Source organism: Odontesthes bonariensis, chromosome 14 (genome assembly GCF_027942865.1).
Source record: "Odontesthes bonariensis isolate fOdoBon6 chromosome 14, fOdoBon6.hap1, whole genome shotgun sequence".
NCBI classification, from domain to species: Eukaryota; Metazoa; Chordata; class Actinopteri; order Atheriniformes; family Atherinopsidae; genus Odontesthes; species Odontesthes bonariensis.
Window position 1 is genome coordinate 21,204,769 of NC_134519.1, and position 27,252 is coordinate 21,232,020.

Below are 27,252 nucleotides of genomic sequence, written 5' to 3' on the forward strand. Positions count from 1 at the left end.
AAGACTTAATTGTATATTTTATTCCAACTTTAGGTAGTAAATCAAAATCAAATTGACAAAAATTCATCCACAGAATGATTTACAATATATTCCAAATTCTCCTGAAAACCTATTTTCTTACTCTAAAGGGAGGTGCTTTGTCAGTCATGGATTTAGGAGAAGTGATTTAACCAATTTTCCAAAGGCTTTAAAATATTGATTTTATTTTGTTAAGCAGTAATGATAGTGATGTGGGGATGGAAATTCTCTACCTTGACTCACAGTTTGAAATACTGCATTCGATATCACTATATCACCCCTGCTTTATTTATACAATTGACACCTATTCCCCCACTACATCAAGTTTGTTGTACTGCTCTAAATACCTGGTTTCAAATAAAGGGATGTGAGTCATGTCAGAGTCAGTAGGCCAAGCTTTCACGTCCCTGTTTTATGGTGTTTGGGCAGCCGTTTTATACGATCTTTAATGGCGACTGGCAGCAGTGAAAAACTTACTGAGCTGTTTGGTGAAGGTGGATAACAGGGTAGATGGTGTGGAGAAAGACAAAGCTTCCTCTGTGCAGGTTTTCTTTAAAAATGTGAGGTGAGCCATAGCCTGGCAAACTACCGCTGACCTGATTCAGTATGGTAATAACACATGACTTCGGCCTCTGATCCTCATCGTTTGGGGAAAGTGTTGGTAGATGCCAAGTGATGTTCACAGTGTTGAAGAGATTATCTCCTATTTACATAATCTGCAAATGTTAATAGCCATATGCTGGGTTCTCTGCTTTCCTGACAAAGCAGAAATTCAGACACAGCAATGACGATATGTCTATCTGAATATCTGGAGCCACTCAATCTATTTTGAACCACAGTTATACAGAGAGACTTTAGTAGAAACTTGACACAGGACAATTTAATAGTTATGTATGAATGTTCAAAGATTTGTTGCTCATCTAAGCAGAGCAGATTGGATGACAGATTGTCTGTAGTTTCTCAGTATTCCCTGTACACCATTCAAAAACTGTAAAGCTCATAGGGACAAGTAATACTCCCTCAGTTGTGAATCAGTTTTCTAATGTAATGTTTTCATTCTCTCTTGGGGTCATGAAATTAACCAGTACCAAATGTGTGTGCTGAGATTTGTTTGTACTCATATATTCAAAAGTTTTTTCTTTTGGTCAGTTGGCTCAGTTGGTCAGTCATAAGTTGGCTCAACAAAAAATCGTTTTGCTGCTGTTGAAAGTCACTAATGCAAATGTCAAGAAAACACAATCACGCTGTCGTGCTTCCAATGAGGCTTTTATTAACTTGGCCCCTTCACATGTTTTTCCCCCACCCTCCTCTCCTCTTTTGTCCTTTTTTTTCAATTCCTCTTTCCTCAGTTGTTCCAGGCATGTGGTAACCTCAGAGAAGGAGGAACAAGCAGCACAGGAGTCGAGGAAAGTATGAAAAGAGGAAGGGATACAGTCGAGGATAAGCTGGCAGACAGCTCCAACAAAATGGCAAAGATGGTTAGTGTTTGCCCACCTGAATTTGCGTTCTTTTCAAAGCTCTTTAATGACCTTATCTGGCCCATTCATAGAGATATATTTTGACAGCGAAGCCATTACTCATCATAGGCAATTAATTTACTGTTGCTGCTAATTTCACCTTTGCACAGACAACTATGGAATGATTACAGGGTGGATGAGTGTTGGGATGGATGAATGAGTTGGATGACTGAGCACTGCAATTGGTTATTGAGGCGGCAAGAGTTTTTCTTTCTGTCTTGTTTGGATGTTAATATCTTGGAGAAAAACATAAAATCTCATGAATGGACTCCTGTCAATTCTGCCCCAGGTGTCTGATGTGGTCATGAAACTGAGAGATATGCAGCCATACTGGGTTTCTCTCCCAAATACTCTCTGCAACATAAAAGTGGCCACTGGAGCAGGGGCTGAGGATAAGTGTTGGAATGGCATAAGTCGTGCCAGGTAGGCAATATAAATCTATTGAGGAATGCTCAAAATAACACATGTATTTCCAGACATCCAATATCGTCGCCATAATGAATGCATGGTAAATGTTCATGAGAAAACTTTTATAATTAACTTTAAAAACTCTGTTTTTATTGCACTTTGATACGTTTTGCTTTATCAACCACCCCAGCCAAGCACAAGAGCTTGTTGAAAATACTTTAAGATATTTTCTCAGCTTTCTATGATTCTATCCTCATCCTTTTGGGGAAAGAAATGACACAGTAAAACTCTGCCATTTCACGTTTGTATTAAAGCATGGATTTATGCAATGTTAATACTTGTCAGCCCAGAGCTGAGGATCACTCACATTCTGACACATAGCAGCAAAATCTCATGGCACATTGTTTGAAAAATCATGTTATTCAGGCAGACTTGAAATAGATTTTGCTCAGTTATACATTCAGTTGAAGGATTGTTTGAGTATGCAGCACCTTTGTGTAATTCTGGTGGAACTTGTCACTCAGCAAGCTAGAGAAAATTAGTTTTCTAATGTCTACAGTACGAGAGGGTCTCTTTTAAGGCAAGCCACAAACTGCAGTGTGAGAAATATTTAATGGTAAATGAACTGCTCTTACGCAATACTTTTTCTCTCCTGTTAAAGTGCTTTACAGAATATGTCAAATTAATACAGCACTTCTGGGTCTATACATGCAGCATTTTTTCATCTCACCTCACTCAGCCCAGTTGTGAGTCTCCACACTATAAGGCAACGGAGTTCTTGAAAATAAGGGAAATTTTATCTAACATTATCCATGCTTCCAACTTTTGCTGAACCGACACTGGTCTTACCATGAGCTGAAACGAAATAATGAACAAGTTTAGGAATCCACCAGTTAAACAAGTATTTATCTGAACCAGGTACCTGCCTGAGGTGATGGGTGATGGCCTTGCCAGTCAGATCAACAACCCTGAACTTGAAATCGACATCACCAAACCAGACATGACAATACGCCAACAAATAATGCAGTTGAGGATCATCATTCACCGCCTGACCAAAGCTTTCAATGGCCAGGATCTGGACTTTCAAGATACCAGTGAGTAGTTTGAACATGACAGCCAATGACATTCTAGAGATCATTCACAGGAAACAAATATGTTTCATCGTTTAACCCTTTAACATCCTTCTCAACCATTTGGTAGAAGACATTTTTCACTGACTATACTCTGTCATATCAAAGAGAAGTCTAAGTGAACCTACCTAAACCATCTCTACAATTTGGTTTAGGTATGTAATTCTAAAAGAAAGTATGAGTTATGACATTTCATACTTTTACCGTAAAGTGTCGCTTAAGAATGCAACATATCTATTTTAAGTTTAGTAAATTCTAGGAAAACAGCAAAAGTTTGAAGTGGAGCTGAATATGCAAAAATGCTTTCCCTACATTAAAGGCCCCGCTTGAATTACTGATGTTGGCTTTGCAACACGTTTTTTTTTTTTCTATGGCTTTCACCTCTCCAGTAAACCCCATCTCCCCTGTTGTTAGAAAAAAAAATGCTGTCTGCACGCACTATGTTTGATAGGAAAACATGGTTAGATTTCTAAGTCCTTACTAGTCTCACCTCCCCTTGCATCTTCACATTACTTGCATCCTCAGCCACAATGTAATCACACAGCTACATTTTAATTTATGCATGCAAGCAGTTTTCAGTTTAGAGATTTAAAACAAGCAATTGTCTTTGACTTAAAAAGCAGTAGCTTTGGGCCCAGGGTAGCTCAGTTGGCTGAGTTGCCCCCCTTTGTACAGATGCAAAGATGACAGCATCTCCTCAAGAATCATTCCACACAATACATTCATTTCTTGCTTTCTGGTAAGATCTTAAAATCCAAAGTATCCCCAGACGTTCACAATAGCAGAAGGACCAATGCAATGTAACGTCTTCTTCCTCTTTACATCAGTTGAACATTATATAACAACATAAGAGGGCAATTTTATTGTCCCAAAGCAGCTGGAAAATAATCTATTGATATATGCAGTATTTTATATGTGTATACAGACCCATACATATATGTATATGATAGAGATAGAGATAGAGATAGATAAATCATTATTTTCTATTATCATGAAAAATTGTTTTTAACATTTACCCTCATTTCCATCCACTCTATTCATAGGTGATGATGTCAGCGGCTCAGGAAGTGGCAGGTGTGCCGATGGAATGTGTTCCCCGGGCCCACGCCTCATTGTGCCGGTCACTGACCGATCCATAATCTATGCCTACCCTGCAGAAAATAAGAAAGTGAAAGCTTCAGCCCAGCAGAACCTGCCGTCCGTCGGCATCTACCTGGTTTCACTGCTCATCCTGCTGCTCCGGCGATAATTGATGGGAGAATCTTCTAACTGGGACTAAGTTTGGTACACACGGGCTGGGGGACACTATGAAAGGGGAGGGAGGAGAAGTTGAGAGATAGTTATTCTGCCAAAAGTAAGTGAGTTTAAAGAAACAAGAACAAAAAAAAAATTATCTTTTGGATGAACTTCCTTTGGCTTTGGATTAGAGAAAAATGGGGTTCTGAGTATTCATCCGTTTCTTCTTGTGCTCTTGTCCTTTATTTTTTGTAATTCTATGACACCATTAGAGCTGGTCTTTTTTCATCTACTTATGTTATGTTTCTGATGTTTCGGTTCTCTGATATAATATTTGCACCTAAGACTTAAAAGACTTTGTTGCTACCTGTATGTTGGTGTGGACACCATAGAGAGAGGGAGAATGGAGCTTTGCAGTGCGGAATTATTTATTTACTGAAAAATTGTCAGCAGACCCCAGATTGGTTGAATCACACCAAAATATGTGTTGGTAAAACACACACACACACACACACACACACACACACACCAAATTTAAAAGAAATGGCATAAAGATTACATTTAAAGGGGGATAATCTGGACAACATGACCCATTAGACCTCTTAATGGATTAGGCTTTCTCACAGCGAGAATGAAAGCACTCGGCATCTGCACTTTCTGCCATTACAGCATGTAAGCTGTAAGAAAAGCTGCGATCGCATTCACACAGATATAATCGTCCAGTGTAGTGGTAACGTGTCTTTCCTCCACTTCATCCATCCATCCATTCGCTCATCCTTGCATTACACCCTTCTCCCTTGCTAAGGCAGACCTCCCTTTCTCTCTCTCTCCAGACCCTGCTAGCAGTGTGGTATCAAGTCGAGATTCTGGTTTAATCAAGGCGCATGCTCAGCTGGGACAGGTTTCAGGTGGCAGCATGTAGAATGGAAGTGTTGGTTCTAAGATCCCCTTCACAGCAAAGAATGCTTGTAACAGAACAGAAACGTACACAGAAGCAGAAACTCTGCTGTCCTGTGGCACTTTTTTCAAGTAATCCTTTTATGTTCACAGCAGATCAAAGATATAGAATGCATAATTGTATGTTTTGCTTGCAAAAGCCTAGTGTTACTGTTATTACCGTCATGATTTCAGAGTCATTGGCTTTTTGTGTCATTGCAGCAATGATCAGTATCATAGAAAAAAGGCACACCATGCTCGTCTTCAAAAGAAGCTACAATTCCAACGGCAAACAAAACAGTGTACATATTTTTGACTGCTTCTTTATTTGTTTTCTAGACAAGAAAAAGAAAATAACCAGTTAGGCACCATAATCTTATTATGGTCAGATCAACGTACGCTCTTCTGTATTTCTTTCCACATTTGTCAAAGTGTCCATACCTGCCTTTTATTTCTCCTCACCATCTCAATATGAGTGCCTCTTTGTTACCACTCCGACTCCTTCAACCTTTTCTCTGCTCATCGGTTATAATGACCTTTAGAGTGCTCCTTGTACTTCTATATGATGGCGAGGCAATACGACAATGACACAGTGCTTCATTATGTGTCAACCTTCCTGTGAATATTTTTTGGAACACAATGTAACGCCTTTCCTGATGAGACGCTTGCTTGGGAAAAACCATCCACCACAGTTTAATTTCAAAGCTCTCATTTAAGAACGCTGTGCACGGGATGATGGGACAAGGCTTGCATGTGAGTTTGTGTACGAGATTGTGCATGATTGTGTGCACTTGTCTAAGACTGACAGAAGAAAAGAGGGACAGAGGACGGAGACTTTAGAAATCCTGTTTGGATGGTACGGGAATGAAATCTTTTCAAATGTATTGGGCTAACATTGTATGATAGCTATTAAACTGACAGCAATGGGAGATTAATATTGCTCATTTTTCAAGGATAGTATTTTCAACCTACTCCTATAATAACTCACACTCTGTACTCATGCTATCTTTGCTGTCCAAATTCTACACAACAGCAAGATGGAAGATGGAGGACTCAAATGGATGTGCTTTTCAAAGTGTGTCATTGCATCAGCTGCGCACTGGGACAATCCATTGAAATTCATGTTTGAAAAATAATCTGTATACACCCAAAATTCTCTTTCAAAGTTGGAAGAATGCATTTGGTAAATACCTGGTCAGAAAATTCGTGACTTTGTCATAATATGTGTCAGATGACAGGTGTCTTTCACGGTCCGTCTTTTTCTAAATGCTTTATTAATGAATGATTTGTTGCTGTGTGTATGTGTGTTTGTGTCAGTCTCTCTGTTAGTCCCTGGTTAAGGAATCTGCCCGTGACTGCCTTTAACTCTTCGGGCGCAATTTTGAGATTAAAAGAGATATTAGCTGTTTTGGTGGCGATCAAAAATGTCATGCATTTTAACAAAGAACAATTAGCAGGCGCACTTCATGGGTCCTCTTTTTGTGACCTTTTTGGAAAAAATCTGAATATGAATGTGAAAGTACAAACAGCCCTGAAAAGAATAAGAAATAGCTCCAACTGTGATGGTGACATTCCAGTTCAAAGATGACCTGCGACTTTAGACTCACAACTTTGGTTTCAGTGATTGCCTCACAATGTCATCGGCTGAAATTTGCACAACCCCACTACCCACCCCCTTTCTCCTTCACTTTTTGATCTCATTAATTTGTTATTCAAAGTCCCCCTCCCCTTTGTAGAAAACCTGCACTTTTATGAGGCCACTAAATGGCATTGTCTGCACAAAGACATCACAAGATGGTCGATCAATATGAGAGTCAACACCTTCCAGAAGCGACTATTGATTGGGGATGCGTGTATGCAGATAGATTTGGCTTAGCAAGCTGACTCCTGTTTGACGACGATGAAAGAGTGTAAACATAAAGCCCCCGAGTGTGAGAGGAAGCAGGAAAAAAAGGACGACGCTGGTCTCAAATCAGTGTACACGCCTGAATTCTGCCTTCTCTCATAACTGCTGGTGGCAAAAATGCAAAGCTGATGACCTAGCATTTAGAAACAGCTTTATTCTACACTGAGTTGAGAATGGGATTCATTTCTGAAAGGTGCCAACTTATGAGGAAAATAAATACTTTTATTTTTTCTTGTTTTGGTTTACTTTGGTTGTATTGTTATCAGAAATCTATGGAGAGTTTGTTCTTATGGTGAAGGTAGATGCCAGAAAGAGGTTGAGAAATATCTAAAATGTCTCATTTGCTGTTGTACCTGAAATCTTGTGTCAATTATATACATTGTAAGATTTTCAACATTACTGTGTCCTGTTTCTTTTAAGGTGTGTGTGCTTCTGTAAATAATTTTTGAGAGTAAAAAAGGAAACAATTCCAGATTGTTACACTTTTGAGATGTGTTCACAAAGCAGCCACACAAACAAATAACGAATATATATCTGAGTTATCTCTAAGTTTCTTCGCAAAGTTTGGGGTCCTTTTTCGAACCGTCTGCACCATCTGCTTACATTTTCTCAAAACACACTGGGGCACCCTGCCACCTGAAAAAGGCCAATGTGCTCCGGTGATGATGTCAGAGGAGACAGCTGCTGTCTCGTGTTGCGACAGAGGAAAATCTGCCACATGTTCAGAGCACACTAAGTGTCTTGCCTTGTTTCTGTGTGTACACAATGAAAGTATAAGTCCTCTTGGGTTCTCTTTAAAAAGATGTACATGACCATGAGCCTATGGGAGAGTAAAGAAGCCACTATTGACATGCAGCGGTCTTATATAGACAGTGCTTTAAGTCCGTGTATAGAAGGTAAGGACTTTGTGCAAGGCTGCAATGCTTTTCTTATCTAAAATTAGGTTACACATTGAAGTGTGTAAAACTACCGAATTGGAAGAAGTCAGGGCATATCAAATCAAGTTCTTATTATTACCTCCGCCAAGGAGGTTATGTGATCGCCCGAGTTTGTCTGTTTGTCTGGATGTTCGTTCGTCTGTTCGTGCTGCAATCTTGCGACCTGCCACAAGGTGGCGCGACCTCAAGGTGCTAAAGCCAAACAGAGCCAATAAGCCAGACAGAATGCATAGTGCGCGGATTGAATGCATATTGCGCGGATTTGCTGTAATTAGCACAAGAAAAGATTGCAACGGCAAGCCAGTGTGCATAACTGCATATAGCGTGCCCAAAGCCAGACAGAATGCATAGTGCGCGGATTTACTTGCACGGCAAGCCAGTGTGCATAACTGCATATAGCGTAATAATAACGGCGAACACTGCTGTTCAATAATGAATAGGGAGAAGGGAATGCCTCTTCTGCTGACAGCGCCAAAGAACAAGTAGCCCACATCAGGAACGTATGTCCATACATGGCTCGCTATCCACGGTTGGCGGAGGTCTGCACTCTCTGAGTGCATTTCTAGTTATACAATGATGTGCAAATGTGTGGGCACTCCGAGACTCTAACTATTGAACATTTCTTGAATTTTTACAATTTCAAAACCAAAAGAAAAGGGCCCAAAAGAAAAGTTTCATCAACCTGCATGGACATTACCCAGTAAGACCCCCTTTAGCCAGTGTCATACCTTTTAAACAGTTTGAAGTAAAAATAAAAGTAAGATTCTTAGACAGTCTTGCATTCACTTCTCTTTTGAAGCCAGCAGACAGATTTGCAGTGTTTTCTGGTTGGAGGATCGTGATGTAAAAATCTTGCTTGCATTCATCCGTCATGGATTGCATAAGAAGTGAGTTTAGGAGGAATATCTTATCGGCCTTCAAGATGTCTACTTGACCTCAATTGAGGCTGTTAACCAATGTTTCTTAATGGATTTTCAAACTGAGGAAACAACTACCTAAGGATGCTTTGCTCTTTCCTAAAGGCTTGTCTCTCTGTAATATATGTCAACAGCTTAGTTTGCCCACAGCCTTTGTAAAGGAGAAGGTTCAGATGACATGATGGAAACGCCAACGATTTACATTTGTTGATGAATTAATGCATGAATTATTCTCACCAGTCATGCCTCCATTACTCTTTACTGGTGTTTTTATTGTTATTTTTTCTTTTTCTGGATGTTAAAACTGTGAAACATTCATTTTGTGTATGGTTTACACAACATAAAAACATAGGTGTGTTAAGATAAGCAAATATGAATTATTGAACAATTTTGGAGCCTTGAATTTTTTGCCTTCATTGTAAAACAACTGTCTGCTGTGGACCAACACGGTTATTGCAGGTCCTGGAGTGAGATTGCGTTGCTTTTTATAGTCCTCTCCTGCTTTGTGGGCATTAAGTGTTTTTATTTTCAGACTGAGAGGCAGCTGTTCAGAGGAGCCTGTGAGTTTTCTGGGGGGTTTGAAATGAACCTCAACACATTTCTGATGATGACTGTGAGCAAACACGGCAAAACTCACAGTAAACAGTCCAAATTGTTTTTTTAACTGAACGTAGTACATTATAAAACATTATATTTCACTGAAACTATCAGTAAACTATAAGCAACCAACTTCCCTCTTCACACGTAGATGTGAGCAGACACATTCTCAGTCTCAGCTATTGATTGGGTCTGAGGCGTTCTCTCCGACTCACTGCACACACCAGTGCACAAATACACATCCCTCGCTCTCAGCCTTTTGGCTTTCAGCTTGCGCTTTGCTTCACGGCACTTTTATGAGTGACCTCTTCACAAACTTACATGGCCTCCATATACGAAGTATCAACTCAACAGGGCAAAACACTTGTCAATAAAATCTCCTCAAATCAGCAAACCTGCCTTTGCCTTGAATATCTAGTATCCTATGACTTAAAAAATGTTACTAGGCCAGGATTGTAAACACGTCATTAAACCCCCTGCACCCCATTTTTTTTTGTTTGTTTTTTTTTTTTTTGTTTAGTACTTTTTTTTCGAAATGCACTGAATGAGGGCTAGTGGTAATTTATGTACACAATGCTAAATAGATTTTCTTCAACTTAAAAGAAAAAAAGAAAATCAGGGAAACAAATCCTCTAGAACTTTTAACATTTATGTCAAATCTGGAAGTTCAGATGAAAGGCTCTGAGACAGCTGTTTGACTTGACCTTACTCTGTCTTATTTTGCCTGATTGTCTGGCCTATTAAACATATTCTCACACCTTCTTTCTCTCTTTGATCTGCCTTGCAACCTAATTAATGCCGCCTACAACCTCTTTTTTCTCTCTTTCAGGCTCTCTGATAATAGCCTCAATGAGACGTTGTATAATTTTTACATCAGTACTTGAGTATATTGGAGATCAAGGGCTTTACTTCATTGTTCCTGTCATATAGCTGGATATAAGACGAGTCAAACAACAAAAAGCTATTTTAATACCCAGTATAAATGCACACACCGCCACCCAGTGGATGAAGAGTTGTATCACAAGGAAATAACTATTGTCCCTCATAATGTAAGTTGGCTATGGTACAATCTGCAATTTTAAACAAATTCTGTCCAACAATAACATGATAAAATTCCAGAAACTGGAACTTTTTAAGGCTTAAACTTACAGTGAATGAGAGTATTTGTAAGTGTATTTTAAATAAACACTGACACAATCAGTCATAGGTGAGTGCAGCATCCCTTCTGCTTTAAGTATGCATCAGCTTTTATTTCCAGAAGGTTTCAACAGCAAAAAGTCAAAAGGTAAGTTGTTGTCAAACATAGATTTGACGGAATTCACTTATATTTAACATACAATAGTTAACATACAAAGATAATTGGAACTGGAACTATTGTTTTTGTTTAACGTCTTTTCAAAGGTCTCAAAGGTCTTACTTCATTTATGTAACAGTGTACTAAAGGTGTGTTCAATACGTCCAAGAAAGATAAACTGAACTGACCTGATAGAGAAGAAAAGGACGGTGGTTTTAGTTAGATGCCATATATGGGACATATTAATGTTTTAAAATCAACTGGGATTAGACCACAAAGTAACCCTGGAACAAAAAGTGCTTTATTCAGGTATCTAGATTCAGTTTAATGATGAAACACTTTCTGTCCTGTAGAATATTTTGCCCTATGTTGTGAGGGCCAATAAAGATTTACTCTTGAAAGTCTAATAGTATTTTCAAGGTTCGGTCGGTCAAACCCTGGGTCCGACATGCGTGTTAGGTAAAATGGTGATTCTAGACTCACCATGTGTGCATATTAATGAATATGTATGGCTGTCTATCTCTATGTTAGTGCTGTACTTGACTGGCAAACTGTTCAGGGTGTACACAGGACCCGGCCTCAATAGAAATAAGTGAGTATAGATGTCGTGAAATGAGGGATGAAAGCATTTGCACTTCTTTTAATTTCTTTTTAGACACCATCTTGACTATTATTAGTTAATCTATTTATTCATCTATTTACATCTATTGCTGTGTGTCACCCACAGGAATCACTGTTACCCAATCAAGGATAAATAACTTCAAATTAATTTCTGTTCACACAATCGATTTCCTTTTCTCTTATCCTAACATGGGCCATAACTACTAATAAATTAATGAAGAATCATTCAGTCAGCTCCGTCAGATTCAATTCAGTTCAATTCAAATAATCATGACCCAAACCCCTAATTCTTACCACACACCTCATGGGTGTGCCACAGTGTGTGGTCCGGTTAAAGTAATTCTAGGGATACTTTCTTGAGGTAAATGCTAATTGTTAGAATAGAATAGCAATAAAATACAAGAATGAATAAATGCATCAAAATAATAACTTATTTCTCTGTGTCATACTGAATCAGTGCTGCCTAGTACAATGTCAAGTGAAAGTGTTTCAAAGTGAGGACATATTGATGACACAATATACGTGGATTGCCTTTCCACCAAAAAAAAAGCCAGGATGGTGTCGGTTCTTCAGTACTCTGATTCTCAGAGTAGTCCCCATCGTGGAAAAGCTATCCCTATGTTGACTTAACTTCTTTCTTTATACAATCTAATAATAATTATTTCTGCCGGCTTTTCTTTTCGGTCACAGCCTTTCTTTTCCTCCCTCCTGTTGCAACACTTAATACGGAAGGTTTAAGCTGCTGGTCTTTTGTTGCCATTATTGTGCTTCTAGCAGCTTTCACTCTCTCACTCGCTCTAAAGGCTTAAATGATCCACAAATAATGCACAGATAAAATGGGTGCAGGAGGGAGGGTGCTGTTGATTTATATTCACCATTTTCTACCCAGAAAAACAGCAGTGCATGGAAAAATTGACTTCAAACTAGTAGGCACTCCGGCGCTTTGTTATTGTTTCGACAGGTTGTGCACCTTTCGAATTTTATGTGGTGCACGTTGCCCTGTGGTTGCATTGGAAATACAGGAAGAGCAATCAAAACCTATGAAGCTACAGGTAATGTAAATGTTAACAAAAAACTGTGGAAGTTAAACAGAATACTGTGCTTCCTGGACGTCCCCTTGACTTTGGTTAGAAGAAGCTTCAGAAGCGACTTCTTCTAAAGCGATCCCTATGGTGATGGGGCGCCATTTTGTCAGTAGCAATGCTTAATTTTTGGAAAGAAAACTTCAGCAAATACGGTGCACCTGAAATGCTGTTATAAATAGTTATAAATAGGTGTTTTGATGTCCCAATTGGCTGATGCAATAACTGAAGCAATTAGTACAATCTCAGTTTAAACAGGAAGAGGAGCTGGTAGTCCATCCAATCACTGCATTCAGGCCAATGCAATTATTCTTTTTTTTGTTTTTTCCACCATAAATTCATTGATAGCTGTAGGGATGTAGAGAGAACGACAACACATCTGACATCATGACAAGTAAAATGATGTAGAAATTGTTCAGATTCATATTCAAAGCTTTTATGAAGAAAAAACGTACAGTCGTTATTCTCTTTTCATTGATACATGTGCTTCAAGCTTTGATACGTCTGTGCTTCAAGCTTTGATACGTCTGTGCTTCAAGCTTCAACTGAACTTTGCTTACAAAGAAGGGATTGTGATTACAGCTTTAAAGCTATGCTTATAATCATGCAGTGAATCCCAATACCTATCCTGACTTTCATAATTTAGTTGACTGGTTGCTTATTAGTAGATGTTAACTGTGTATCTTACAGTACACTAAAGCCTGGTGTGCAGTTTATTTTACAAATTTGCACATAAGGGGTGGTACTATGAGAATCACCCCCTTGATTTCTTGCATCCTCATAATGGCTCAAGGGAAAGCTTCGTGCTTTTTTTTTCAAATCACTTCCAATTGCAGTGACAAATTTTGGTCAGCAGGTGGCACTGTGGCCTCGCCATATGGCTCAGCACAGCAGTGAATCAAGGGTTTTGTAGCTCCACAGGATGTGTTCTCCGTGTTGGGAAATAACACTGGTCTAGCAACAAGTGTGCCTTTCTCATGCTGTGTTGCATAAGGAAAAACCAAACAAACAAACAAATATGTAATTAACACGCATTCCAGAATGTCAGCACGGTTTTCCGACAGCAGGGAACAATTCCCAGTAACACTTCATGAATCAAGCTGGCATTTGAGCAACCCAAAAGGGCTATCTTCTGTGACCTGAAACAATCCATAATAACGCCTGATCTTTGAGCTTTTCGATTGTTGTGATGTCCTGCAGTTCATCTGCGGGATGAGTTAGGATTGTCCGCAGAGGGAGGTCTGTCTGCTGCTCTCCTTCTTTCTACCTGGAAAGCAAAAAATTGAGGAAAATGGACTTTACCATATATACTCTGAACTGCACTCTTACAGCATGTGTCTCACGTTAGTTACTGTATACACCAGCTATTGTATTTGTAAAAGTAAACACTGAAATGAAAGTAAAAAAGGACGTTTTATAATGTCAGCACATTTTAATTATGTAGTTATTAGATACGAGTTTTGGAAACTCTAATGATCGGTCTAGAATTAAATAAATGAAAAAGAAATGCTGCCTTTATACAAATATCAATACTTACTATAAGCATAACAACAGAGGTGAAAGGCAGTAGGTTCCTCTTTATTAAAAAAAAAAGACTAATCGAGTACTTCATCAACACTCTCGCCCTATCTGAGAACCTATGAGAACCATGAGACGTAGCTACATCACAGGTCACTGCACTTCCAGTTGTCACAGCTAATTCAATACAACACTTTCCTAACTTCACACATGGATAAAACCAACAAACAATTTGGGTCTCAGCACCGCTGGGGATAAAGGCTATAAACCACCTGCAGCCAGTCAAAATGGGGAAGTGGCCAAAAAACAAAGCAAGCCCAGTAAAAGTCTCAAGTTTGCCCTCATGAGAACAACTCCTGGGTCTTATTGTATACAAGCCGGGCAAAGCCTGACGAAAAAATATATAGGGAAAGAGATATAATAATAACAGGCTGAATAGCAGTGGTCTTCAGACATTTTCTTTTGAACATCATGGGGCAAATTAAAACTTCTAGATACAGATCTAGGTTTCTTTGTGTTAAGAATGTAGGAACGGAATGTTGGGGGAAATTTAGTCCTATATTCCATCTTCCTTATCTCCTCTCCCTGAAGCCCTCACACACATGCACCTCACTCTCATACAAATACTGTTTTTACAGGTAATCCATCAAGGTCTCATTGAGCAGAGGATCTAGAGGAAAGTGGGATATAAATGAGAAGTCATTGACTTGGAAGCTGTGGTAATGGTATCTGCTTTTGATTGGAAAATGGAAACCGATGAAAGATGGCAAAGCTGCCCTCATTCATATAGTAGGGTTCTAAGCTAAAATTGAGAGGGCAAAATAAGGCAAACAGAAAAAAACCCAGGAAGTAATATAGTGACAGAGATGGAAATTGGAACGGAACTGTTGATTGCTTTTCTCTCGGGTGCCCTGAGCTTTTAACCATGTATCAGAAAACAAACAAAGAAAAAAGAGAAACGATACCCACCACCATCGCACATCTTTTATGTGCAGAACATGACTTTGGCATTTAGGACTTTGACATACATTCTTGCGTTTGTCTGTGTTTCCAGTCACTGAGCCTGTAACAGTCCGATTATAGTCCAAGCATCACCTGGCAGCAGGGATTATCGATCGGACGATGCATGCAGGGAGAAAGAATTTCCTTCAAAGGTCAGTGTTAATATCAAAAGGTCAGCATGTTAATTCCTTTGTTTGTTTGCATGTGTATACTTGACTGCATAACTGTTGTGTAGACATGTGCATGTGCTAAATGAGGTCATTGTCTAAATAATAAATGTCCAAGTGCATTTTCTGGCTTATAGCCAAGCATCATTTCCACTTTCTGTCCTCGAAGGCTAAAAGCTTTGAGCACTACTGTTAGACATTTATCAATGGCTCCTGCGTTTGTCACAATCCTTTTGTTCTATTCTGCCGTCATATGCGTGATCCGTCCCTGCACCACCAAGGCCGCGTTTGTATCTGTGTTTTTTTTCAGTACATTTTATGTATTCTAGGTGTTTGAGGGTCACAAAGTATAACACTGTTGGCAGAGCAGATAATAAGAAAAGGGTATACAGAATCTCAACGCAAATCAGACAGGATTTTAATTAAAGTGAGTCAGTCTCAGATAATAAAAATGAATTAATCTTAAAGAGATAGTCACACCGGGGATTCAAAAGAAGATGCCTGAACTGCTCAACAACCTTTCCAACATTTATGGCTTGTACCCTACTTTTCTTTTTTTTCTTTTTTTATTCAGACTACATTAATCTCAGCTGTTGTGTATTTTTTCAACCACTTTTACGGTGATAGTTCAAACCAAACTACTGTCAAACAAGCAAACAAAGCACTTTTTATCCCCTACACAGAGTATTATTGCATCTAATTTGACCCATTTTGAAATTTGATCGCTATAAAACCCCCCCAAAAAATTGGATGACCCAATATCTTCAAAATCTGAAATATTTTGAAAAGTTATTCTTTTTAACAGGTGCTTTACATCGTCATGCATTCATGCTGTTCTGCCTGTTTGAGCGGGAATTAATTTTAAATGTAGTTTGGCGGTCAAATTGTAGTTTGAAGAAATCTTAAAGGTTAAACTGTGCGGGACATGTGTGTGCACTTTTTTTTCATATGGCTGTAGTGTCGTAGTTTACAGATCTTTATACAATTGAAAAGACTGCCTGTATCACCACCATGTTCGAGCAAATATCTTTGGAGACAGCCACCTGTTGGCTTTTAAAGTCTTATGAGGAATCTAGAACCTGTGAAAAAGCGAAATAGGCATTGTTTTCATGCTTCTGCACTTGTGATTGTAGTGGCCAAAGGCATTATGTTTTGGGCGGTCTATTCATCTGTGTGTCCATCTGTTGAACCATTTCTAGTGGATCACAGAAAGGCTTTTGGGGAGTTTCTAAAAAAATCCAACACAAACGTTCTCTCTGGGTTTGTTTTTGATGAACCAAGGTCAAAGGTCAAGGTCACTGTGAAAGGCACCTGTATGGTGGCATTTGCAGTGATTATAAATGGTTATGTCGTACTGCTCCAGACAGACCTTGTGTTTTTCTTTCTAAGGTAAGCTAGAAACTGATATTTTGTGACAACGGACAGCTTTACAGATAGATTTTCTGTTCTTAAGAAACATTGAGCAAGAGTTTATGACAAATGTATTAATGTCTCATTGGCTGTTTATGCATTGTAGGTAGATTGGTAGTTCAGAAATTTGTACAGACTATAGACTGTAAATAAGGTATATGCATTTGTTATGAAGAGATACACATGCTGGTTCAGAACTAACCTAGACCAAGCTGTGGCAGTATATAAAAAGAATAGTATGTAAAAGCAATGGAAACTATTTTTCAAGGTTCACTGGGAATTTTCACATTCGACACATCTATTTGTAGATTGTATCTGGGAACGCATGAGAGTGATAGTGAAGTTTTTAAAGAAATACTTTTCATCACCAATGTCATTGTTGTGGGCAGAAGACTGCATTGGGATTTGGATCTCAATCTTGAGAAATCTTGCGGGAGTGGGCTTAATATTGGATTTAATATTGCTGCAGCAGGGAGCAAGTGGTCAAAAAATACACTGTTGCTCCCAGTGTAACACTGGGTCCAGTACTAAGCATTAAGTACAAGCATTAACTGCAATGACTTAGTCAACCAATGATGCTGAGTAAGTGATTAAAGCAGGGCTTTACAGTGCAAAAGCGAAGCAGAGTAAGTCTCACATCTGAACAAATTTTCGCTTGTGAACATGTTTGACAAGAAGAAGATCGGAGCTGCCACCAAGATATATTGTGTGTGTAGTCTGAATGTTCAGAATATGCGATAGCAGCCAGTACTGGTCAGAACTGTTGAGAAAACAGTTTTAGGCAGGACTCCAGGATGGGTTTTTTGTTCTTATTCAAGGATTCCCTGTTCGTGCAATAATCATTTGCCTTCATGCACCTAATCCCATTTTACTTCCTTTCTTGTTTGTCTTGCCACTATTTCATAAGTGTGTGTTCCCACCTGGATAATATTGTGCATGTAATCCCAAAAGCGTGATGTTTTCCAAAACCAAATATTTTGGTGACTAAACTTGATTAATCTGCTAAATGTAACCCAATAAAGTCCAATAAATCCCAATAAAGTTATGTGGTGTATAAGGGATGGTCGACTTCAAACAGCCGATGTGTAGATGGTACATGAAAAATCCTGCTGACACAGACTTGGTCGAACACAAAGTATCTTAATAGCCACCAGGTCCGTATCAGAATTACAGATTGATGCATCTGGAGAGGTCTTCAAAGCCCAAAGGTCTGTGCCATCTCTCCCACACTGGGGGGGGCTTCTCCCCTTATGTAGGGTAAAACCTTCCCCTATTTCGTGACCCTGGGTGGGCTCGATAGTCAGGCTGAAAGATATATGTATGTATATATCTATATATCCCTGGTGTGCCTGTCCTGGACATGCTTAACTGAGGAAGGTGTTTCTCCAGATGTTTATGTGTAACCATTATTCATCTCCTGTCTGGACACACTGAACCTGATACCTTTCTGAACCTCTGTTAAGTGTCAGACACTATACTCTACACTTTTTGTTTTCATTTGTTTTTTAAAAAACATGTACATCTTTTGATTTACATTTGCCAATTTTGATGGAAGTTATTGTCAGTGTTGATGATAGCATCATGTCTTACATCAAATTGTATATTCATTTGTTTGAAACAACCCATGGCAGCAGAAAGTAATCATTAAGTAAACATTTGAGTTGTCTAGTGAGTTCATTCACTCTAAAAACAGACTGAAGGACTGCAGTCTCCGTATTCAAATGCAGCACAGGAGTTTAATTTGTTGTGGAGAATGCAGCCTATGACAGGGACCAGTGTTTGGTGAAAAGAGGGCAGATTGATTTGACCTATGATTTTTTTTTTTGTCTCTCCACCACCAGATGTTTATCCCGTTTTGTGTGACGGACTCAGGGATGAGCACTGTTGTATGTGTGTGTTCTGTCCATACGTGGCTTTACAAAGTAGTGGCCCTGACCGGGAGAGACTGAGGTTGATAGATTGCACTGAGCTATCTGTCACAGGCCAGGGAGTTGAGAAAAAGACAGGTCGCAGGCGAAAGAGGGCTGCATTTTGATCGTGTCCCTGTGAGACAAACAAGTCGAGGAAAAAACAAGCGGGATGGGCTGTCACTGTGCGCTGACATAAAGTGATGAACTGTCAGCCTAGTTTTGTTTTTCCTCATTAACAAGTGCACCTCTTAAACGATACTTGTGTGGCCAGAAAACTACTTCACCAGGCTCTCTGGATGAACAGCCCATGATGGCATATAAAGCGATTCAAAAAACAATTTACCATGTGTCAAATGTTATTGTCGTCAAGGTGACTCTTTTTAAAGAGGTGGAAAAGGTTGGTGTATAAATAAAAAGATGTATTTTACCAGAGGGGGCATGAAGCAAAATGGTTAATAGGAAACTTTCCTAAATGCTACAATAAAGAACCCCATTAACCTCAACTGTGATTAGAAATCAGTAATCACATGCGAATGAATGCATCATAATCACCATGGCCATCAAGAAAAACAATTAATCAGTGAATCGTTGTTGGGTCTGTGAAAGATTTTGGATGGAACTGGATTTTGCATTCGGAGCTATTTTTTGGACTGTTAAAGCCTTTGTGGGGGAATAAATCATACACTCTCTTCTATACCATTTTCTGCAACAGAAAACATGATGTCTGCTTAGCGATAATGTAGCGAGTAAGATGGGGGATGCAGTAATCTGTTAGCCATCATTCTTTGTGTAAATCAGCCACACCACACATGCATATTTGAGCAAACGTGTGTGCACATACACAGATGAGTACATAGAAGTGGAAATATAGCCTCTTCAGTAGCATCAGCTCACAATCATCTCCTCTCCCGTGCTTACAGTCATGCACACGCACGTACACACGCTCCTGTAGATCATAATGATGCCCTCACTCTTTCATTGCCGTGCAAGAAACCTCATTGAGGTGGCGGGATTAATGGTGACTAAAGGCCTGAATCTTGAATAGAATGAATGTGAGCAAAAGACTTGTTAATCAAAGTGTGATACTTAACAAACAAGGCTGTCACCACAAGTCTCTGCAAGGGGCAATGGAATGTAATCCCTCTTCTTTCTTTTACAATCCCACAAAAAAAAAAAAAAACAGAAGCAGGTTTTTGTGTATACAGGTGTGCAGAGTTATTTTCATGTCAGGCTGCAGCGGTTTCTGCAGCTGCTCCCTCGTCTTCGGAGTTTCTGTGTGTCGCTCTGTGTCAGAGAAGGGCTGTTAATGTCTGTGAAGTGCTGATAGCAGGGTGCAGGTACCATCAGTTTTGGCATCAGTGGCAGATTAATGAGGGAGCTTTATTTAGCTCCTGCCCTGTCTCCCTGTCTGACCTCCTGTCATAGAATCCTTCTTATTTCCAATATGAATTTTCACAAGCATGTGGCTTTTCAAACATGTTAAAGAGGTCTGACTAAATGTGACAGACAGGTATTCTTTTTTTTTTTTGTACATTTTAGTCTACTGAAAAAAAAACAGTTTGCCATGAAAGCCTTTAAAAACTTTTTTTAAAGTAATCTTACCAACTTTGTGCATTCTTTGCAATGAACCTATTTTGCAGTGTCTCTTGAGCTATGACCCAGAAAGCTGACTGTGTCTGGTACTCACTAGTGAGTCTTGATCCTCTGTTTTGGCAGCACTGGTCCAAGCACATCTGTATTCAGCCCTTACTCTGTACTCAAATTGTCAATGACCAGTACACAGACCTCTGAAGATGGATGAAGTTAAAGCTTGGCCTGATAACCAGTCCATTCCCTCAGAGTGGATGTAGCACTATACTTCTTCGTCACCCGAGTCCCTGCCCTGCCTCCCGTATAGACTTAAGGCATTTCATTATCGTGCATTCTTATTCGACACCAGTCAAGCTTCCACTGTTTCTGGGAAAATCTCCTTTTTCTTTATGCCTGTTTCTGCCTTTCTCATTTTGTACCATTAAAATCATCCTCATCTTTTCGATGTACTGCATATGCCTGGATGTTACTAACTAAATACAGGCTTTTTTTTTTTTTCATTCCATTGTCACCCATTTAAATAATATATGTTTTCCACTGTAAGTAGAAATTGCTTTCTTTGTGAAGTCAATTGGTTTGTCATTCTAAAAATGTCTTCTTTTGTACCCTTCGTCCCCTCCGTTGCTCCTAAATATGGTTGTAAGCGTCAAAAAAAACAGCTTCCCACCATCTTGTATTTTCCCACTAACTCCAGTGAAAAACACTACAAAGATTTAATCTTTTTTTTTTTTTTTTTTTTTCAAGGACGAAGAGGAAACAGGAGATAGAGAGGAGAAATGCAAAGGTCATGGCACATTGGTCATGGAGAGTGAGATGCACGCTGGATGTTTACAGGTCAAAAGCTCAATGGATTCAGGGTCAGCTCACAGCCTGTTGAGCATAAAAATACATTTAATCAAACTCAAGTCAGAGATTACCATAGCCGGGTGAGGTTACCATTTTATTCTGTCATGGGAAATCTTAAATGTCTTGAATGACAGAATCTTAAATTCTGTCATGAATCTGGTCATGGGAGAGGAAAATTAAAACAGAACTGGGATGCTGCACTGGCAGGCTTAACCACAGATAAAAAAAACGAGGCCAAAGTGAGAAAGAAAGTCTCTGAGCAATGTGTTCGGGCTCAGTGTTAGTACTGGACTCAGGCTCTTAAGCTGAAGTAGGTAAGTCCTTGTGTGGCTTTGTGTGGATCATTTTGGTAGCGCTGTGTGGGTGAACGGCAGCACACGTGTATGTTATTGCATGCGCTTGTTTGTCGGCTTGTGCATTGTAAGGGAGGATGTGCTAAAGCAGCAGAACTATTGTTCAACTATTGTCCACTCCTCATACTCTTCCTTCCTTCTTCCTCCCCAGGGTGTGGACGGCAAACAAGGATAGCTTTCTTCTATATGTGGAGATGACCTGTGTAGGAGTAGGTGATGATGACTGGTCTGGTGAAAAATAAGACTAGGTGGCTATAAGAGGCGAGGAAACCAGACAGCTCCAGGGATCATGCTGTGCTGTGCCATGGCTCACTTCAGTGCCACTCCTCACCACACCATTAAAAATGACAAATGCTCTCATCAACCGCTTTCCCAGGTTAGCAACCACTGCCCCTTCTCCTGCAGCCCCGTTACTGCCCCAGTTCATCAGTTGGTAACAACTGGAACAACCCATTTATTATGTGTGAGTCATCTTTCATTTACAACTGTGTTTCATTCTTGTCATTGGAAAGGTTCAGAGTTAAATCCCTGTGAGACACAAAAGAGAAATACAGTCAAAATGTTTAGGCTTGCTGGAGAGAAAAAGCTGCCCATGTTTGTGTGACACAGATACCTTTTTACACATGCTATCACGGCATGTAAAAATATACGCACACCTGGCCAAGTTTCAAAGGTTTAAATCTTATAATTAAAAAAAAAATAATAATTAAAAAAGGAAAATATCTTGAAGGAAAAGTGTGGGTACACTGCTTCCTACTGAATAACTCCCACTTTGGTGAATATCCCAACTTGTTTACACGTCTTGTGGCAAAACCTTCATTTCCTTTTTGCTGGGGTTCTTGATAATTTTTCCTGTAAATGGCTTCTATATCTGGGGGATTTTTGGGGTGTCTTGCCTACAATGTTTTTTTTTAAGTCCCAACCAGATATTTCCAATTATGTTAAGGTACATGGACCGTGAGTGCCACGGCCAAAACTTTACAGGTGTTTTTAGGAACATTCTTTTGAGGCTATCCTCTTTTCATCTCTGGCTTTGAAACAAAGGCATGATGTTTGTTTTAATAATCTTCTTGTATTTAATTTAATACATTCTAACCATGTATTTTTCACCAGTGTGTTCGACAAGTCCTTCAGCTGATTCATTCATATAATTTGTTTGTTCATATCCTTAAATACAACCTGATGATGGCATCCTGTAAAGTGCTGCTCCTACAAGTGGCAACAGCGATGACTGACCAGCTGTAACTTTTCGGTAATGTTCAGTCAAAAACACGACACCTTACTGAAACACTTTTCTCACTTTTCTTGTGGAATTTATGCAATAACATCACTCGGTTAAGTTTAGATAATGCCAACTGCCATGTCAAGGACACGTGAGGTCAGCATTTTCACACTATACTTTCAGTTGCTCTCATGATCATTAGAGATCCCATATTCCTCAAACGTTATTATAGGTCCACTCTGCCTGAATGAGAAGACGACTCGTGGGCACATTTGGAGATGGTGGATGGTCTCCAAATGTCCAATGTGCCCCTGGCTGCAACACAAGCCCGAAACATTATTGGCTGTTTATCGACAGTGCTTCACAGTTGGAAAGGTGTTCTTGATTTTCTTCACTTCTTTTTCCTATTTTTAAGCAAACATTTGCTCATAGTGGCCAAATAGTTCAAAAACAAGTTTATTATTGCACAGCAATTGTTTCCTAAATGTTTCTGGCTGGTTTAGACGTTTCCTTGCAAACTTCTGATGTTGAATCTTTGCGGTATGGATGCCAGAAATGTTTTCTCCTGATGGCTTCTGTTTTGTGTTGGTAAAGCCACATAGTAGAAGTGTGTATCACCCCTGCAGAGTCTGCCAAAATCTTCATAAATGTCTCCTGTGCCACAGCCTTGTTTTAAATTATACGATATAAGCAATTCTTTTAGAGGAGTTAGAGTACTTATAAAGCTTTGAAATTAGCATCACTTAATAATTCCTGTGAGCAAGTCCTGACATTTACTGAGATCTTAGTTAGCAGAGAACTCGGTACTCTGGTATATAATTCTGAAATATTCCTTTTATCTCTGACTTTGGGATTTTTGGAGAACAGTTCATGTTCTATGCGCCTTCTATTCACAATAGTAGATATTTTGGGTATGCCACAGAAGCTGCACACTAAGTGCATTATTATTGTAAGCCTTGCTGAATATCAAAATTCTAACCCATTGTTGAAGCCAACACAAACTGAAGCAGGTAAACGTATCTGGGCCAGTGTGCTGCGAAGGGACAGCACTGAAGTATTAGGCCATCCACTGGCCCGGGGAAAAAACAGCCCTGCTCAGGTTGAAGATTAACAACTTCATCCCAGTTCTTCAGCTCCAGGGACTTGGGGGGCCATATCTGGCCTAAGACATGTGTATGGTTGCAGGCTACAGGGCGGAAACTGCTTCTTCCTCCGCTGAAGAAGACTTTGGTCCTCTGTCCCTGCAGGGAAAAGCCCATTGTGCGTCCCATCTGTTACAACACACCCGCACGCAAAAGGGAGTGCGAGGGGCAAAGGGAGTGAGCTGATGTGCAACGCCTGTTTAATATCATTAGGAGGTGCAGTTGAATTTGTCAAAGCTATTAAAGAGCATTTCACTGCAAACAGGGTTGATTCTTTTTTGGAGCTCTGGGAGTGCCAGGCTGCAAGGCTTTTTCAGACGGATCCCCACAATGATTGCACATGAAAAATAGAATTAAACAAAATGGAATAGGAGAGAAAGAGAGAGAGAGAGGCAGAGAGAGGTGGAAAGAAGCGCTCAAAGTTGAAGTAATTCCAGTTTTGCAGACACTCTCAAGCTGAGCAAAGCCATATGGGAGATACTTCAACTGATATACTGTTGGGCAACATTATTATTTTGAACCACAGGCGGGCGGTTCACTGAACAAATGACACAGCCGTTTAGATGGTCTCCCATTGGGGTGAGCTTGGCTTTGGGGTCTGCTTGGGGTGCAGTAGCAGCAAAAAGCCGACTGGTGGCGTCATTTGCCTTCAGTACAGCGGACATCCCTTCAAATAGGTCAAGGAAAAGTTTTGTGTTTTGACAATGTGAGATGGGCGGGGCCTCGGGTTGGCCATTGGTTAGTTAGTTTCAGCTACCAGTCGTTGATTGGCCCCGGTTGTCTAATGGGGCTGTGAGCAGGCAATGTCGGGTGTCCCCCACCCACTCCTCCTACACCCCCTCCTGCTCCACGCACCCCTCTACCCCTTCACTCCGCTCTTCCCTTACGCTGATTGTCACATATTGTTTACTACGGCTTGAAATGTGACTCACAACAGAAGCTGTCTGCTGGAGTACCGCTCTGACAACCAAAAGGATTCTTTTGACGCGCACCGTGCGTCTTGGTTATTTGGGTACAGGCTGTGGAGACTACCTCTCTAACATGACAGTGGATTTGTTTGCGCTTTTATGCGTGCTGGTCACCGCATCCTCTGCAATGGAAGGTAAATAAGAATTTGGGACTATAGCCCACTTGCAGTAGATATGGAGATGCTCCAAAGCGCGCCGTGTACCGGGGGGGTGATTGTTACTACCTCTGCTGGGCAGCGCTGCGTCTCCGGCATTCAAGGGTTTATACACGTGGATCGTGGCAGATTGCTTTGATTAGTCCTTTATTTCGCTTCGCTTATTATCACTGACAATTCTTCTCCATGTGATGAACGATACTTTGTGTGATTCCTTTTTTTTTTTTTTTTAATCGGTGTCTTTAAACGCTTACCTACAGCAGCACATCAGTGACTCTTTACGTGATCAGATCTGTTTTTGTTTTACTTTTCCTCTTTTTATCCAGACAAGGTGCATAATTTGAGAAGTCCTCTCCATTAATTGTGTTACTTGAGATTCTCATTATCCCTAGAGCAATTAATTTAGCTCAGTGGGACACAAACTGCCTGTCAAACCTGGAAGACTCCCGTCACGATTTTTCATTAAACTGTGTAAATAAATTAGGTACCATTCAGATAAGCCCTCAAGCATCTTTCTCCTGCATTTTTGTAATGCTGAGACAAACTCTCTTGGTCTATGGATTGCGCTAATGGGAAGTCTCCCTGTTTGATGGATTTTAGGCTGAGGTAAATTCCTCCTTTTTTTGTGTTAATGGAAATCACACACTTTATCAACCAATTTAAAAAGTAACACTCATTTGACTCTGTCATTTTGTTACACTCTACCTGTTTTTTTTACCCTCTTCACCCACCTCCCTTCCTTATCGCCTGTCTTTGTCTGCATCTCCTCCTATTTCCTTTTTTTTTTCTTGTGACACACTCATCTGGACATGGCTGATGCCACTAGTAGCATAGAGTAGCTATTATCTCCTCAGTCAAACATGTTTTTCATTTCCGCTGCACGACCTTAGGGACCGGACACTTGGCTGTTTGGCTCAGTCAGTATCTGCTGGATGAATGTTCCCGCTTCCATCATGAATATATTGTGTTTTCTATCATGTTATTGTTTCATTACTCATACTTTCGAATAAAAAAATGTACACAGTGGATCCCCTTTGGCTGCTGCCCCATAAATGAGTAAATTAAGAGTAGAATCAGAATTAGTTTTCACATGCACAGGTGTCCCCTTTAATCTTTAACAAGGATCGCTCCCAGCTCAGGCTGTGCTCTATAATTTGGCAGTGGCTTTCTTGTTTGTGCTCATCAGACTTCAACACAGGCTATGTATACCAAGCCCAGGCCCAAATTGCTACCTCTGCGAGAATAGATATTTTGAGGTTCAAATGTTTACCCTATATGAACCGACAGCCAACGGAAGGGAGATGCGTGGTTGGTGAGAGAGAGGAGTGAAATATCCCTGCAAGGAAAGAGATGTGTGATTCCCACTTTAAAAGCTGAGATGAGAATGAAGCAGATGGGCATAGAGATGGCCCCTGGGTTACCTCAGTAACAAGGATGAAAGTGATTTCCTTGTTTGGGTTGCTAATTGAAAGGACATCTCCCCACGGGAAGGTTAAAATTTTCACTAATATGTGCTCCAATCTGTTGCTCTTTCTTTTCCTTTTTCTTTTTCTGTTGTGTGCATGTGTGCAAGGGAAAATGGAGCCACTGACCACATTATCCCTCCCAATTCTGTCACCATAATCTGATTGCGAGTCTAAATCAAATGATAATCACAAACTGCCACAGATTTGTCTGTTTGCATGTTTGTGTGTGGGTTTTTCTTTGTAACTTTAGGGGAAAGGGCAGCACTGATCACACTGATGCATAGTTGTGATGAACTAAATAATTTATTTGACCTCTCTCTAGACACACACGCTCACAGTAAAGACCTGATACATCATTGATGAACTGAAGAACTGTAGAATGATAATCACAAGAAATGCTTTTAAGTATGGATGAATAGGTCGAAGATGGCTGAGCCCAGTAAAAAGAAATTAGATACGAAGTCGAAGCTTATGTCTACATAAAGGTGTGTGTTCATTTTCTGAACCAGTTGGATCAAAACAGTTGGGATTTATAAAACAGGCACAGCTGCATGCAGACACTACACCACACACACATGAAGAAGTGATATACATGCACCAACAAGTTATTGAAGAGGGACAGAGGGGGAGTCAGAACCTAAAGCAAAAATCCAACACTGAGGAGAGTGAAGACGAGGATTTGCATGCCATTACAGCAGAAGCTTGTACCGGGCATTTTTTTCAACCCTGTTTGTTTTCTCTCTCTTTTCTCCCTGTGGTCTTCATCTTCACAGTATACTTTCCTCTGCACCATCACTCTCTCTCATTTCAATACCCCAGTCCGTCTTCTATGTGTGTTTTTGTTAACTAATCTCCACACTCCACTCTTGCCCCCCTCCTTGCCATCTATGTGCCACGCGAATG

The 27,252-nt window shown here is 40.0% G+C and overlaps 2 protein-coding genes across 3 annotated transcripts in view; both read left to right on the forward strand.

Annotated features, from left to right (window-relative positions):
- gpc1b (glypican 1b) overlaps positions 1 to 7,547 on the forward strand; it is a 72,035-nt gene extending 64,488 nt beyond the window's left edge. Inside the window, exons 8-11 of the mRNA XM_075483457.1 lie at positions 1,368 to 1,496; positions 1,825 to 1,958; positions 2,862 to 3,037; positions 4,117 to 7,547. Of these exons, the coding sequence (XP_075339572.1) occupies positions 1,368 to 1,496; positions 1,825 to 1,958; positions 2,862 to 3,037; positions 4,117 to 4,322 (645 nt within the window). The 3' untranslated portion in view covers positions 4,323 to 7,547. The remainder of the gene's footprint in view (positions 1 to 1,367; positions 1,497 to 1,824; positions 1,959 to 2,861; positions 3,038 to 4,116) is intronic.
- A 17,013-nt stretch (positions 7,548 to 24,560) lies between these two features.
- The window catches only part of ephb1 (EPH receptor B1), a 165,487-nt gene continuing 162,795 nt past the window's right edge, over positions 24,561 to 27,252 (forward strand). For both annotated transcript variants that reach the window (XM_075483458.1, XM_075483459.1), the window contains exon 1: positions 24,561 to 24,862. In XM_075483458.1, coding sequence (XP_075339573.1) covers positions 24,802 to 24,862 — 61 coding nt within the window. In that variant the 5' untranslated portion in view covers positions 24,561 to 24,801. The remainder of the gene's footprint in view (positions 24,863 to 27,252) is intronic.